At 41.4% G+C, this 16,654-nt stretch overlaps 2 protein-coding genes across 6 annotated transcripts in view; one reads left to right on the forward strand and one right to left on the reverse strand.

Moving 5' to 3' along the window:
- Positions 1-357: 357 nt before the first annotated feature.
- Positions 358-10,801, reverse strand: CGA (glycoprotein hormones, alpha polypeptide). Of its 2 annotated transcripts, XM_083497595.1 has the most exons (6): positions 8,550-8,770; positions 7,130-7,167; positions 6,540-6,602; positions 3,848-3,954; positions 1,793-1,983; positions 358-982 (listed from the first exon to the last, which is right to left on the reverse strand). In XM_083497595.1, exons 1-6 carry the CDS (start codon positions 8,577-8,579, stop codon positions 899-901), a joined length of 513 nt encoding a protein of 170 aa, XP_083353721.1. In that variant the 5' UTR covers positions 8,580-8,770; the 3' UTR covers positions 358-898. The 2 variants fall into 2 exon arrangements, with proteins under 2 accessions (XP_083353721.1, XP_083353722.1); XM_083497596.1 differs by lacking the exon at positions 6,540-6,602 and having other exon boundaries at positions 8,550-10,801.
- A 1,208-nt stretch (positions 10,802-12,009) lies between these two features.
- Positions 12,010-16,654, forward strand: part of ZNF292 (zinc finger protein 292) — a 30,453-nt gene continuing 25,808 nt past the window's right edge. Inside the window, exons 1-2 of one of the 4 annotated variants that reach the window (XM_083497497.1) lie at positions 12,010-14,403; positions 14,685-16,124. Coding sequence is in view for 1 of the 4 variants with exons in the window: in XM_083497496.1 (XP_083353622.1) it covers positions 12,779-12,958 (180 nt within the window). In the remaining 3 variants the exon portion in view is untranslated. The remainder of the gene's footprint in view (positions 14,404-14,684; positions 16,125-16,654) is intronic. The other 3 variants (XM_083497498.1, XM_083497496.1, XM_083497499.1) reach the window with 3 other exon arrangements.

The following is a 16,654-nucleotide window of genomic DNA, read 5'->3' on the forward strand; positions in this document are numbered from 1 at the left end:
CAGTGTGTTATAGGATACTGGAGGAGTGTCAAACAGAATGTCCTGCGGTGCTATCATACCCTCAGGTTCCCTATAATTTCCCATGGAACCCCTACATCACTCATGGCAATTTGAAAACTGCTGAGGCCAATGGTTTTCCTAAGTCAGATGTGTTGGCATATGGGAATGTAACACAGGTATTTGCTGAGGATGGGTTTTGGCACTCTGGTCCATTTGAGATTTCCCTAGAGTCTTATTGTAGCATGAACTTTCATATACAACAGCCTACTTTGTCAGGTGTAAGGTTCAAGCATCTGTTGAAAATATAAAATGTTTCTGAAATGGCAATACCCATACCCAAATTCAAAGTATAATTGGTTATAAGAGAAACTTGAAAATTATTATGAAGCTTCTTTTCAATTGACATATTTTCATGTGGTGAGAATCATTCATTTCTATGTCTAGCACTGAAACAATGTTATTCAGTTCTTCAACAGGGGAAGAAGATAATCCACAAGTCGTAATATATTTAACTGGTTTATTTTTAAAAGAAAAGAATGCAACATATTTCTCCACAGATGGAGTGAGAAATTATTTCAAATTAGTATAGCATCCTTTTTCTCGGAGAAGACAGTTATACATTAATTCACACCTTACGTACAAAATAAACAAGACTTTGGTTGTCATGCAAAATTCTATATTTGGTTTCTAAGAGAAATAATGAAACATATTTGTCAGTTTCACTCAATGTGTGATGAAGTAAAGAGAAAACATAACAGCAGGGAATATATCATAGTAGGTAAGCTCAAAGCTTCCTTTTTTCAATCAGAAAAGTTATGATCTTATACATGCAAATAATGCAAATAATGCAAATAAAATAAAATCATTCGTTGTCATCGGCGGTCCATTCATGAAGGTCTTAAGATTTATGATAGTAGCAAGTACTGCAGTGACAATCGGTGTGATTCTCGATCTTTGTGTGTTCATGATTTGGAATGGGAGCCTGGATAAAAGAAAAGAAAAGAAAAAATAGAATTATACTTTCATTCATTGCAAAAATCAGACCCTTTTTGCAAAGAACACCTTAAAGCTTTATTTTCTCACTTAAAATAAAAGCTATGTGTTTATTATGCAATTTCTTCTTCTATATTGTGATTTGTTGTAGTGAAGTTTATGGTACTGTTTTAATTGTACACCATTTTGATACTTTCTCTCTCTCAATACATATATGAATAAATGTAAATAAAGAAACTCTGAGAATTATTATCTAGACTCACTCTGCTATCATTTTCATTGGCAGTTATAAGTAGACAGAATCCTAAGGAACACCCCGCCCCCAAACGCAATTAGTTCCCTTTGCTCAAAAAAGATTTTTCACTAGCATTTCTTGAACAGCAGCTGCTCATCTACAGGGCAAATACGTTGTAATGTAGTTGCAACACATCGCTAACTTAACCATTGCAGAAATGAGGTTGAGGGTACATTCAAAAGCCAGCTACAAGACAGTGTGAGGAATTTTCCTGTTCACCCACCCTTAATCTGGTTTGAATGTTGTGATACATATATTGCTCACTTGAATTATACAAGAGTTCAAAGTCAATACCAATAGATCTGATATTGCTATATAAGGGTTGGCGCCGTCTGGATTTATAAGAGACCTTAAGTATGTCAGAGAGCAGATTGTGGACTTAGAAGAATGGAGTTGCAGCTTTCAGGCACAATCTCCAAGCATGCCTGAGGATTCCAATATTATTCCAGGGTGGAAGGGTAACAAACACATATTGCATAGGTAGGTGTTTAGTAGCCTCATTACCTGTTTGAAGGCTCTTGCCACACAGCATGTTGCTTCTGATGTGATGTTCTTTGGGACCGGCATTGTCTTCTTAGATCTCATGGGAGTGGGATAAGCCCTTGAGAAACAGCATCCTGCACACTGATAAATAGGTCGCCCATTGAACAGCTCCGTCATGCGTGCGTTCAAGATCAGTTTACATTCAGGGCAGCCTTTCAGATATACAGAAAAGAATATATTTAGATATTAGTGCTGTTCTTGGTTCTACTTGTACTTCACATTGCAACATACGACGGGCTGGGCTGCATTCCAATCTTGAGCTGAACTGGTAGGATGGGCTTCTCATTGTGCGCCATCAATTCATGAATGGCTAAATTCACATCTAACTTTGAAGACAAAATGGTCTACAGCAATACATGGGAGCCTTCCAGATATTGATTGGACCACAATTCCCATAATCTCTTACCATCGGCCATGTTGGATGGGGCTGATGGGAACTGGACCCCAACAAGTCCTCCAGGCCCTAGTCTACAGGAAATAAGATAAACTTTCTGATCTGATCTTGGCCCTCTTTCTATCAAGTGTTTTGGAATTAGCTAAGGCTTGCTTAAACTGGTCACCTCCTCAAGATCCAAAGGAAACCCCCCTCCCCACTTCTTTCCTTTTTTTAAAAAAAAAAAATCCAGTATGGTGCCATTAGCTTAAATGACTATATGGGCCAAAATGTAGCTAAGGCAAAAACTGTGAAATATTCACTGGGAGCTACTAACAAGGTGCTCTGAAGTGGGGTTTTCAAGACAGAACATGCAATTTCACTCCTTGAACACGCAGCACATTTTCAGAAAAAGAAATGCCAGTTGAAAGAATTTGTCACATACAGGGCACCAAAACACTAAGGTATTCAAAATCACAAGTCAAGCGGGTAATTAAATGCATGTTTATGAATATGGCAGAAAATAGAGGTCATCTGTTAATCAGATTATTAACAAGTAACGTAGTAAATCATCTTTTGATGTTAGGGAAGCTTAAACAGCTGCAGCTCTTCATTTCCTACATTTGGAGATGCTGACAGATAATACTGCTTTAAAAAACAACTCAATCAAAAATATTATGTGGAAAGCCCCCAATCAAAAAAGCACTGTTAGTGTTAAAGTAAATTAGTTAATGCCATATCCATTCATTTTTCATCTTTTTAAAAATTTAATTTGCATTAATTGCAATGCATATTGTTATTTTTGTGTGGAAAATATTAATAAAATTTCTTTTTAAAAAAAGAAAGAAAAAATATAGAAAAGAAAGCATACACATGTACTAGCAGAAAGCTTTCATTAGTTTAAAATAAAAGATTTCTTATGATTATGGGGAGAAATATAATGCCTTTCTTGTGAATGAGATTAAAAGTGCTACCTATCCAATAATCTGCAGTATGAAATGGTTAACATTTACTTTCAGGGGTGTAATGTACAAAGTGCTATTCAGTCAGAAGATTCTAGAAGTGGCACACAGCCCTATCTTTTGCACATTTACTCAGTATAGGTAAGTATACTGAGTAAGTACAGTAGTACCTCGGGTTAAGAACTTAATTGGTTCTGGAGGTCCGTTCTTAACCTGAAACTGTTCTTAACCTGAGGTATCACTTTCACTAATGGGGCCTCCCACTGCTGCCACCACACAATTTCTGTTCTCATCCTGAGGTAAAGTTCTTAACCTGAGGTACTATTTCTGGGCTAGCGGAGTCTGTAACCTGAAGCCTCTGTAACCAAAGGTACCACTGTATAGGTAAGTATATGTAAGTATTCCTCTTTGTAAAGCTTTAAATGCAATGATGCAATCCAGCAAGATGCTAAATAGTTTTAACAAGAGAGAGAGAAAAGATTTTGCAACTTCTGTTAAAGTGCGGCGAAGAGGACCACTTCCATTACACTTCTCTTTTCTTTCTTATTTCACAATTTCCCATGCCAGGAAATGTCATTTCTGTTCATGGTGCACAGATGATGGGAGCTTAACTGGTAAGTTTTATTTATCCAAATCACTGTCTGCTTAAAAAATAATAATCCAATATTTAATGTATCTCACCTGGAGCGATGAACTCTCGCTCCGGCACTGAATGTAGAATACTCAGTGACACAGACAATATGGCAAAAGCAACAGCTGCATACTTCCCAAAGAACACCATGGCCCTCCTGCAAAAGAGAGAAAAACAAAGGATTTCCCTTCTAGTCGTAAGCATGTTTATTTGGAAATACATCCAGTTGATTCCACTTGAAAGTAGCTTAGGAACACAGGTTTCATCTTATTCTTAAATTCTACCCATGGAGAAGGTGCAGAGCTGTAGGACTGTTGGTGGTGCTGCAGCCTCAAGAGACTAGTGACTTATTTGGATTCTGGTCTCTGAATGTAATATGGGATAAAAGTGTGGTTAGCATCTTGAATTTACCATGCAGTTTTAACATACATGCTAAGTGGGTCCAGATGCATAAACAATGCTGTCACTTGGGTCAAAAGTTTGGGGTCTTTGTAGAATAAGGATAAGAGGCCTTTCAGATGTTGTTGGATCTCAGCTCAAATCGGTCCCAGTCAGCTTGTTGAATGTTCGGGGAGTTACAGAGCAACTGCGTCTGAAACTAAGTAGAACACCTATGAGTTCAGAAGTGGCTAATGTTTTGTGAGCTAGCCACTCCTGAACTAGAGGGTGTTTTACTAAGGCACTCCACATGGCTTGACTTACATGTTAGCCAAAACATCCTATTGGCTCAGATAGACTAAATGTTTTATAGGACTGATGTTGTTGCATAAGTTATCTGAGCGGTTTCCAGTGACATATGAGAGCTATGTCCACAAGTGGTGGTTGTTGTTTTTTTAAAAAATATTGTACACATCATGGTTGTGGACCAAAAGCCAAACAGCTATCTCACATCATAGACAGATGCAGCACAGAGAGTAGGTATGCCTCTCACTTCTTATGAGGAATACCTTGCGTAAACTTGACATATAGGCACATGCCCAGTATCTCAGAAACACATGAAGTGATGCTAAGCAATAGTTAAATTTAACATTTCCCCCTGTCCATGGGAATACTTTGGTGTAAGCCTCTAGACTGAGTAAAATATCTAAAAACATGGTATCACTTTCCAGTAGATCAGGAACAAGCTACAATCTAGCATCCTGCTCATGAATGCTCCCTGCAAAATCTACCAAAATATTTAGCTGGGATCCAAAAACCCACAAAAGCCCGACTGGGAAAATGCTCAGCACACACACATGCCACAAAAAAGGTATGGGAGCCAGATCTTCAGAGAAAAAGTGTCAACAATTATCACTAGGTACATGAGACAACTAGACATAAAATTTCCCATGCATCTTTATGAGAATCACACTTCCTAACTGTAAAAGCACTATGCTGGAGCCGGCCCTAAGCATCTTATAAGAGAGTATTTTTATTCATATTTATTCTAAACAGAAAGCAAATAACAGAAAAACTACATTCCAGAAATAACAATGCAACACAAAAAATGCAATCAGATAAGAAGATAGTGCTGTTTAGGCCATGTACACAAAAAAATGTGGAAGATAAAGGCAACTGACAAGCAAATCATTCAAAGAAATTAAATTAATAAAATATTAGCAATATATTATATTATCAAACACAATTTGTTGTTTTTATATTTTTGTTATAAAGTAATAATGCTGATGAGTCTGTTATATTTATGTGACGATTTCTAGTAAATGGGCATTTAAAAGGAGAGGACTTCCTTAGGCTGCAGTCCTAAGAACACTTAACATGGAGTAAGACGCACTGAACACAATGGGTTTTCTGACTAGACTTGTGCAGGGTTGCACTGCAAGCCTTTGCAGAAATAATCCAGGGGGAAAATGTATTAAGGTAATAGCCATTTTTCTCCCTTAATTTTATAAATGTAGTATAAGGATGGAGGACAATTTTATTAAGTTTACATTTAAAGCTGAATTTACCAGATTCACACTTTTTGAAACAATATGAGAACTAAAACATAGCCATCCTTTGAAATCCGTACGTACTTAAAATTTTCAAGGCAGTTTTCCCAACAAACCAATGTTTACCAAAAATGCATATTTTAGGTAGAAGGGTGCATAAAAATAAATATATTAGTGGAAATAATATACAAAAATACATATACCAATAGAAATTGCTTGCAAAGATGTGCGCATTAGTCAAAATGACATAAAAATTGTTTATCAGGAAAAAGCCACACTAAAGTGCTTAATTCTAATGTGGATTTTTTTAAAAGAAAAATTGCTGCAGGAATATGGAGAATCCAATTTAAGGTTGTGAAAAATGAGAAATTAGCAGATCCTTCCACTGCTAATGCAGTATCAGAGATCTAAATTTTGAGAAAGTATATGTATTGCTCTCTTAGCTAAATACTCACTAGTTGAGCCATTTCCAACACGATATGTAAGTAACACAAGCTGGTGTTGTTTTTACCCTGTCACATAGTTGCAACCAATGCCCAACCTGTTTGATGCGTAAGTTTGTTGCATTCACACTTTACAAGTTTAGATGTAAAATATAATGTGCGAAGTAGCCCAAGGGGATTGTTACTTATTAGCCACTATCCATCCAAAGTTGCTTTTTCTGATCTCTTTCCCTGATCCAGAGAACTATGACTTGTATCAAAAGAACTTCAGGTACAACAGAGCTTTCTCATTCCGTTCCCATTGCAGCCTTTTGCCCCTCACCAAAAAACAAACGAACAGAAACCCCGCTCCTGAAAACCAGGGGACTCACCAGACAAAGAAAGCATGAGAAGACTGCATGGCCACTGATGTACTCAGGGTTATGTGGCATAAGCTGCGCAAGAGAATCAAAATGAAAAGCTTCATGTGGCTCCACTTGCATTATGCCTATCCCTGGAGAGAGTTCTCCCTAACAACAACACTCTCAAAACAGTAACATGTTATACCCCTGCAACAGCAAACACAACATTTGGTGCTTTGGGTTTTTTTTTAAAGCAAGACTTTTCAGCTTCAGGTTTTTATCTAAACCATGCTCCCATTTCAGAGACTGAGATACATTGCACACAAAGAGCTGGTCACCATTTGGCTGACACGTTTTTGTGTCTTCATCAAATGATCCCAATGCATCAAATGATCCCAACGCATCTCGCAAAACAACCCTTATCCATGTTACTCACAAGTAAGCACTACTGAGTTCTGTGGAGTTTACCCCCAAGTAAGTGGATATAGGATTGCAGCCTCAGTCTATGAAGAGAATCACAGTACTTGGTCTTTTTACAAAGAGTCTGCTTTAAAGAAAAGAGATTATATTAGATTTCATATTAATAAACATATCTAAACCATTTTAACAAATAACATTACCCTTCTTCTTTTCCAGCTGAGGACAGTTGATTAAGGGTCTGAAAAAAATAGGGTTAGGAAACTTAGCGGCAGCTTGTCTTTCGACACTGAGACGGAATATACCCTGTGTTTTGCTTTTATACTAGGAAAATCAGTCATATCTCCCACCTAGATCTAAGCCAATGGATCAACTGTGATGTTTCCTCATTGGCCAACTATTGCTTGATGTAATTACTATTCCGCCATACTGATGTTATCTCGTCCTTGACTCTTAAAGAGATCACTTCCTGCATTGTAATATTAAAGAAAGGTCAGATGGTGGGCACAAAAATCAACAATGTTTACCATTTAGTTTTCTCTTGCATTGTCAACCACAGTTTACTGCCATTTTCAGTAATTGCAGCCATTAAAAAAAGAACAACAAGGACAACAGTGACTTCACCAGATTTCCTACCAGCTTCTAAAATGGCACAGGGGGAGAATGTTCATTCCCTGTACAGTGGTACCTCGGGTTACATACGCTTCAGGTTACAGATGCTTCAGGTTACAGACTCTGCTAACCCAGAAATAGTACCACGGGTTAAGAACTTTGCTTCAGGATGAGAACAGAAATCGCACGGCGGGGGCGCAGTAGCAGCTGGAGGCCCCATTAGCTAAAGTGGTCTTCAGGTTAAGAACAGTTTCAGGTTAAGAGTGGACCTACAGAATGAATTAAATACTTAACCCGAGGTACCACTGTAGTCTCTTTCCCCTTTGCAACATTATATTAAGAGCTGAAAACTAGAAAATAACATTAAAAAATTTAACAATGGACCTGCAGTATCTTGATAAATAATAGAACCAAGGAATTGGAGGGAAGTCAATTTGTTTTGTTTTGTTTTTGCATTGTTGTGGTTGTTTTTTATTTTTGTTATTTTTGGAAAAATCAATAAAATGTTATTAAAAAAGAAAAAGAAAACTACAAAATAACAAAATACAGTGGACACTTGGGTTGCGAACGTGATCCATGCGCGATGCACGTTTGCAACTCGCAGCGTTTGCAACCCACGTCTGTGCATGCGCGGGTTGCGATTTGGCACTTCTGCACATGCGCAAAGCGTGATTTAGCACTTCTGCGCATACGCAACTGCCGAAACCTGGAAGTAACCCATTCCGGTACTTCCTGGTTTTGGCGGTCTGCAACCCGAAAAAGCGCAACCGGAAGTGGCTATAACCCAAGGTATCACTGTAGGAGGGAATAGCTCAGTTGGTTAGAGCACGGTGCTGATAACCTAGCCCAGGCTGTGATTCGATCTCCATGTGAGCCACTTGCATATTTCTGTATTGCAGTGGTTTGGACTAGGTGACTCTCAGGGTCCCTCTCAACTCTACAATTGTATGATTTTATGATGCTAAAATGATGAAAAATAATGCAGTTTCAAACCATCCTTTTTGCACTCACCCTGTTTGATTCATATTGCAACATTTTCATTTCATATTCATTTCATTCATGCAATGGCTGGTGGTCCAGAGGTTGTCTCTGACAGAAGGGAAGGGGAAGCAATTATCACCAATTCCTCCTTCCCCCTACAGCATCCTCCATCACCTCTCACATTGTTGCAGAGTCATCCAAATGGAGCTGCAGGAGGGAACTGCCTTTCCTCACTTCTGTGGATGGGAGATTATATGAGTGGAAAGCTACACACAGGGTTCAAGCCACTATTTCTTTAAAAGCATTATTCAAGTACGGTAAATTATTCAGACCTATTTATATTTAGTACATAGTTCTACACATGTGCACACGAGTCCCACAGATTTTTGTGTCAGGCTGTGTCATGTCTCTAGCCTCATCTCCCCATCTCCATCTCAGAAGGGGAAGAGGTATTGCCCAGGGATCCTTCGTCCCACACTCCAGAACCTTCCAAACCTGAGGGCTTGACTTTACCTGACACCTCAGACACAGAAGACCCACACACGGAGACCTCACCATAGTTTCCAGTGGTTGCAGGTTCAGGCAATTGGCCTTTAGGAAACACAGTTTTTTTCTGAATGGGTGAGGTTAACAGCAGGTGAAAATCATGGCATCTTGAAAAGGTCACAGCAGGCTGCAGAAACAATAGCTCTCTTTGGGTGAGTTCCAACTAATGTTTGCCTTTGTGATCTGTCCAGGGTCCTGGCAAAAGATACTGCCTTGCCTTTTGTGATCCACCATAGCTTACCATAATTCCATTTGCTCTTTTAGTAATTGCCACTTCTTCAAACCAGCCCCCCCTTAGGGCCTTGAGGCCACAACAGGTTGCAACGTAAGGCAACTTAAAAAAAAATAAAGTGCCAGGTAGCATGATAGCACTATTGCAGGGAAGAATACTTTCTGTAGGTTACAATAGACCTGTATTTGAAGATAATTTCAGACCATATGGAATTCTTATACAAAATGTGCATTATATTAAAGACAGATGTTTGTGTTAAAATAAATTTTAGTAAGTATTAGAATAATTGAGTGAAGCATTAAGCACTTTTATATTCCATTTATTTCAGTGAGAGTTAAATGCATGCTCAATTTTCCATCTTTAAAAATCAAATCAAAGTGCTAAACTTTGCGTGAAGTGCACCTAATGGTTATACTTGCAACATTATGTTACTCCCTTTGCTAGAATAACTTAATTTTAGAATCACTTACTATTTTCCCCATTTTATTCTAAAAATCCACTTGTGAATCAGAAATGTTATTATGCATCTAGCTTTTCATTTGCACTCCAACTAATTTTGTTTTTCCCTGTTCAATGTATGTAATACCCCATTCAAATCAATATTCTCGTAACAGCAACTATACCTGTAGTTTGCAATCATTGATGGAACAGCAGGGGAGTTCAATTCCCTCTCAAGGCTTCCAGCTACCAATATTAATTAGGTGGAAAATACAAGGAAATATATTTGTGAACAAACAATGCTGCAGTAAAAATGCCATGGTAGAGACCATTTTTATGTACCTTGTATAGTTTTATGTTTTTACTGGTGAAAGAAGATCTACTCAATAAAGGCCAAATAAAAGACATATGTGGATAAAGAAATAATATTACAAGGCAGAGTCTACCTCTACTATTTACTTTACAGCTTCTGAGAAATGGAACAACTAATAGGGCCTCCTCTGCCCCCTGAGGGGGTCTGTAGGGCTTTAAACACTAATGTGAGCATCTGGATCTAAGCCTGGAAATGAACTGGCAACCAATGCAGCATTTTTAAAACAAGGGTTATGTGAGATCTTATTGGAAGCCCAGCCACTAATCTGCTTGCTGCATTTTGAACCACTTGACATTTCCAAGTCATCCTAAGTATGTAAGTTACCAGAGAATGTATTGCAGTGGCCAGGTTATTTATGTCCAAAAGGGGTTGTTTCTGGTGAACCAAAAAGATACTTCTGCTCCAGAAGGCTACTGTGGTCAACAGTATCAAAAGCCACCAACAGATTGAGAATGAGCAGCGTTGCACTCTCCCCATCTCTCTCCTGATAAATATCATCACCCAGGGTGACCAAGGAAATTTGAGTGTCATGACAAGGCCTGAAGCCAGAGTAGAACAGATCCAAGTAATTAGTTTCCTTCCTGAAGCTGGACCACCATCACCTTCTCAAGCACCTTGCCTCAAAAGGGGATATTTGCCACCAGACAATAGTTATTTTAACAATTCTGGATCCAGTGAGGTCTTCTTACCAAGGAGACACACCACTGCCTCCTTCAAGGCAGGTGGCACCTTCTTCATTAAAACATTAATCACTTTCTGGACCCCCCCACCAGGCAACCCCCTGAAGAAGCCAGAATGCCAAGGGTCAAGGTGGCAGGTGGGTGGCCACATGTCTTCAAGCAGGTTGTCACATCCTCAGGCTGCAATAATGTAAACTGATCCAGTAGCGATGGAGCAGACAGTGCTCTAGACAACTTTGTTAGACTTGATTTGAATGCGATCCAGCTCTGTCAAAATCTGAGTGATTTTCTCCCTAAAGTGCCTTGCAAAGTTGTTACACAAAGCCAGCAAGGGTGTCAGAGCCTTTTCATTTCTGTTTCTATCTCTTTGGTATTTCTGTTTAGAGAAACCAGTACGCCCATTTTGTGGGAACGAAGGCCTGCTAGCAGGATCTATTAGCAGGATGACCAAAATAGATCTCATACAGGCCAGCAGATTCAACCCCTGCCACTGCACTGCCATCAGCCCCATTGTGGTGCTTCCAGCCCCACTGTGGCTTTGTCTGTGTCACAGTACCCTTGTCCTCACAGCCATTCCTCACCAAACTGCTACTGCATCGTGGCAGTTGCAGTGGCGGGACTGGCAGCAGTACAAGTGTGACAGTGGGGCCAGGGAGGGGCCCTGATTCTGCAGGATGGTGAATGGTGTTGCAGGGGCGACAAAATGTCCTGCGCCACCCCCAAATATAGGATTCATAATTACAACTCCCAACTGTTTCCCCACCTAAAAGCAGCTGCAGGGAAGGAAGTTTAAAAAATCCTCTCCCTCATACCATTTTCTAAATCTAAAGTAGCCCTGAATATGCTAAAATAAAAAGCTAAATACCTCACCCCTACACGTGCTGCTTCAAAATTCAACGTACCTATAGAAAGCAAAGGTAATATTTGCAAAGGTGAATGTTTTTAGCACCCACCTTTGCAAGTTTAAAATTGTTCTCAATGCTGTTTTTATACTGTATCTTGCTCTGGGACCTTAGGCATAGCAGCCAGGTCCTAGGGGCTGAGGTTCCTTCGCCCCCACCCCAATACAATATTTGAAAGGGCCAGATCCCCACCGCCGAAGTTGATGACCATTGCCATTCAAATAGTGTGTGGGCTGCATCACTGGCCCTCCTGCCTTAGGGTGGAGGGCGGGAAGTAAGTAAGTAAGTAAGTAAGTAAATAAATAAATAAATTCGACGGATGTTTGTTCCTTTATTTTTCTTAAAAGGATAGTTTGTAGTTAAAATAATTTCCCCAAAGCTTAAACAGCTGCCGTGTCGAACAGTTTCGGAAGTTGCGGACTAGCAATAAATGCGCATCGGTTTTTGGATTCCTAGCTGCGTAACACCTGGCCTCCCTCGCAGACGGAGGGGCGAGAAACTTTGCAGCCAGGTGCGCGTGTCCAGGGAGAGAAAAGAGGGGCAAACGGAAGCGGGCGAGAAGCGCGCCGCCTGCCCGTTGAAGTCTGCGGTGGCGGCGCCGCCTCTTCCTGTGCAAGGGAGCGAAGCCGCTCCAAACCAGGCAGACCGCGAGCGAAACTGAAACACTTCTTCGGTTGACGTCCTGCCTCCTTGCCGTCTCTCCCCCCCCCCAAAAAAAAGTCTATTTGTGCCACTAGGCGCGCGCCGGCAGACGCACGTGACAGGACTAGCCCACGTTTTCCCAGCCCCTTGCGAATGCTGGGGGGCAGGACGGGTAAAGAGCGGGCGAACTGCCTGTTCGAACTCTCCTCCCCTTCGATCCCGCACGTGATTCCCCCTCCCCGGAACGTGGTATTGTGTAATCACGTGACCCCCTCCTTTACGGGGCTCGCGCCTGCGCGCGCGCGCACACACACGGGGAGAGTTGGGGGGGGGTAGGTGGGCCGTTGAGGGAGGGCTCGCGAGTGCCGTGGCGGTTGGTTGGTTGTGGTTGGTAGTGGTAGGGTGGGGGGAGGGGGGCTGCGTACGCGACGGAGCGGGGTGCGAAGATGGCGGACGAGGAGGCCGAGCAGGACAGCGGCAGCCACGGCCCTGGCGGCGAGAGCGGCCTCCTCCCTCTGGATATGCGGCGGTTGAAGGGGCGGCTGCTGGAGCTGGAGACGGGGCTGCGGGAGAGCCGGGAGCCCGCCGTGGAGGCGGCCGCCGAGTACTGTCAGCAGCTCTGCCAGGTCAGGACGGGGCCGGGGCGGGCAGGCGGGAGGGTCCTCTCTCTCCTTGCCTCCTCCTCCTCCTCCAGCGGGAGCAGGAAGGAACTGGGCCGCGCTGCTGCTGCTGCTGCTGCTCTCCTTCTTGAAACTGGCTCTGAGGGAGGAGGGAGCGGGCGGGCAGAAGTGGCCCGCCCCCCTCGCCGGGAGGGGAGTTCATCGCGGGCCCGGAATCCCCTCCCCCCGAACCTGTCTTCCCGGCAGCTCCCCACCCCCCACGCGGCTCCCTCTTCGACTCGGCCCCTTTGTTTTGCTGCTCCTGCTGCCGCCGCCGCCTCGGGTCTGGAGGGGCCTTTGTCTGCTGATGGCGGCGGCGGAGAGCCCGTGCCCCTGGCCCAGCAATAAGCCGGAGCGTGAAGGAGGGGAGGGGAAGGGTGGCTTCTTCCAGCGGGAGGAAGCGAGGGAAGGGGCCGGCTATGGGGGCTCCCTCACCCGCTCGGTTGTATCTCGAAGACTCATGCTCCAGGTGCCAGAGAAGGAAGTCCTGCCCCGGTTTCCCCCTATGCCACAAATATTTCAATATAACCACCAGCTTGCCCATGGGAGCTAGCGCGCATCTGCCCCACAGGCTTAGCCGTAAGGCTCCCTTCATATGTTACCCCCATAGACGAGCATAGGAAGAGTCAGTCCAGTGATCAGGGTTTCCGGAGTATCTTTAAGCCAGTGTTGTTGTGGTTGAACGATCTTTCCAACTGCCCTTGGATTTTGTCAATTAAATCAGGTTACTCTAAACGAACATGGTATTTGTAGTGTTTGCTCAGGATGCACACTATTGCTCTTTCCACAAATGTCTTGCCCATCAAATGTCTGTTTCCGCCAATTTGTCGATTGGGAAACTGTCATTTCAGAAATCCACTTACAGTAGTTCAAAACTTACATATTTGAATGGAAGACATGAACTGCTTTAAACAATCATGCTTGAAACAGATACTTTTTGATACAGTCACACAAAAATAACATATTGGCCTGGTTCTCGTGACACTTAAAGTATCATTCACCTAAGTGGCATGCTGTTGAAATGTCTTACTCCGGCTGCTAAGCCATAGTTTGGTCTTAATGTTATGTCTGAACCCGAACTCATGATTGGTTTCTTTCTAAATTACGAGTAGTAAACCAAGGTTTGTGTTTTGTTTACCACTCATGTGTACAGCTGACTTGGTATAAGACAGCTTTCTATTTCTGTGCATGTTCGCTCAAAAGAAAAGCCCACTGTGTTGGGTGGAATTTAATTGTTATTAAGTTTCTTTTTCTAGGTCAGAATGTTTTTTTTTAAAAAAATAGGCCTATAATAATAGATCACATTCACTTTTTGTCCCTTTGTATATATAGTCAATAGGGAGTCAGCCTTAGGATTTACTCCTCACCTCTGTCAAACCATTTACAACCATCCCATCATTTCCCATGGTTTTGTGTTGCAAGTTCACAGGTGCAAGGAGTGGTTAACAAATTAAGATCCTTTGTCAACCGAAGGATGAAGGATCCTCGTTTTTTGTTAACCATAGTTTGCATCAGTGCCATTTAACAATAACTATGAAAAAAGTCCCAGTATTCCTACAGGCTGGTCCTCTCTCGCTTGTCTAGGATAAAAATTTCTGTAGAACAACTGTCATAGACTAAATTCCCATCTTCTTTGACATTATGCATTATACTTGAGCTAGAAAGAATAAGATGTTCCTTTTTGCCTATTGAGAACTCCTGAAAGTAGGAGTGAATAAAATCAACAGTGTAGTTGAGCTCTTGTACATCAGCTCAGTGTCTCTTGATCATATATATTAATTGAGATTTGAAATTGTGCATTTTTGAGAGAAAGGGAGTCATGCTTGACACTCTTTTCAAGCATGCCTCAAGCCTCAGTTTATGTATTTCTAAAATGTATCAGGCCTTGTTCATGTGAACTAGCCATGGCATTTAACTTTATCAGTTGCCTTTTGGGAGAAAAACACCTTTGTTCAAGTTGATGTAATAAAATAGATAATCCTGATTTATGAGATGAAATTATAATTATTTCCATTTTACCTGTTCTTATTCCATTCTTCCACCTTTTCTCTTACACACAATCTAGCTCTTAATTATAAGTTTGTGTGTGTGTGTGTGTATACACACACACACACACCTTATTTGTTGTGTATATGTAGATCTTAATATTTACTATTTACTATTTACTATTTACTATATTTACTATTATGGATATTGATGTTTATGTGATTAATAATAATAAAAATCAGATTATGTAAACAAGATGGGTGGATGGGAGCGTGCCTTGCTGGATCCAAGGAACAGCCGGGAACATTGGCTCCTGATGGTTCCTTTGGAGTCCCATCTTTACCCACACCATATCTGATGTCATGCATGGTATCAGGTGTGGGATGTGTGGGTATGACTTCCTAAAAATGGCCTGGTGGGCCATGTTTGGTACATGAGTCTGAGGTTCCCCACCACTGTACTATCAGTGACAAGAGTGAGAATTCCTGATTCCCTAGCTGTGTATGTCCCTTTCTGTGATAAGGCGTGTTCAAACTGGCTCACAGCAATGCCAGAATAGGGTATAATAGTAGGAAAATCTATAGCATTTCAATTGATAGACTCCCCCCCTTTTCTAATACTTAATTTATCCTTCAATTTTAAAAGAAATTTTGTGATGGGTGTTTATGAAAGATGTTACATCTAGCTAAAAGGCAGTCGTATCTTATAGCTATGCCTCTGTTGCAATCAAAGAAATTTGGGAGAGTCGAGTACTTCTTAGCTTTATAGATGCTTGGATAAAGAATGGTATACCGTGTAAAATTAAAGGGGCTTTCCTTTTACCTGCCTTTGTATTCTCTCAAGTCCTTGCATCTTCATTGTAGTGGCAGGCCAGACACAGGCCTGCCTAGTTAGAAGGGAACTCATCAAAAACTCTCCACCACAGTGTGATGGTGCTTTAACAAGTGAAAATGATTTCCAGGGCTGAACTCACCTGGTGTCTTTCATGTATTAATGTAATTATTTAATTATATTTTTATTTCGCTTTTCAGACAAATATTGTATCCCAAAATGGCTTACATCAATCAAATGTTAGATACTGGCCCTGCCCTCAGACTTACAAACTAGAAAGACAAGACGTACAAGGGAAGGGGACTGGAGGGAAAAGGTAAAGGAGGGAGATCAATTTAACAATGCCAAAATAAATTGATTAGTTGTAATCAGGCATTTGTATCCAGTTGAGGTTAGGTGATCTTTTCTTACTGGTGTTTTTGAACAGATAGGCATGGTGTGGCAACCTGGCGATCCTTAGTTCTGACATTAGCAGAAGCCAGGTTGTCCTTCTCACAGTCTCGGGAAAATTCTTTGGGTGCAAAAGTCCATAGTGACTCTGAATTTGCACTTGGCAGTACTGCTTTGGAACAATTGGCTCTCATAAAGAAAGGGAATAGAGAGAGGGCCAGATTTGTCCTCCTTCACAGGTGTTTGATACCCCCTCCCTTAGTGATCCTGCTCAGATGTATTAGTAATGTAAAATGAAATTTATTATGCATAAGTTATTGCATGTTAATAGATAATACATGCTTTCTGCCACACTTCAGATTCTTTGAAGAAAAGGTCCAATACGATGTTCATGTATTATTCTCTATGTAGAAATATTCTCCTTTGGGGTTTTCCCAATTGAAGCCTCTGTTTCAT

Source organism: Podarcis liolepis (genome assembly GCF_965112155.1).
Source record: "Podarcis liolepis genome assembly, chromosome: 3".
NCBI lineage: Eukaryota > Metazoa > Chordata > Lepidosauria > Squamata > Lacertidae > Podarcis > Podarcis liolepis.

What these genes read in the sequence shown, in the direction of transcription:
- CGA (XM_083497595.1), bottom strand. Translation starts at nt 8,579, where the DNA reads ATGAAAATGTTGCAATATGAATCAAACAGG. An exon ending in TGCAATATGAATCAAACAGG is followed by an intron (nt 7,168 to 8,549) that starts GTGAGTGCAAAA and finishes TATTTTTTTCAG; the next exon opens with ACCCTTAATCAACTGTCCTC. An exon ending in GCGAGAGTTCATCGCTCCAG is followed by an intron (nt 1,984 to 3,847) that starts GTGAGATACATT and finishes TATATCTGAAAG; the next exon opens with GCTGCCCTGAATGTAAACTG.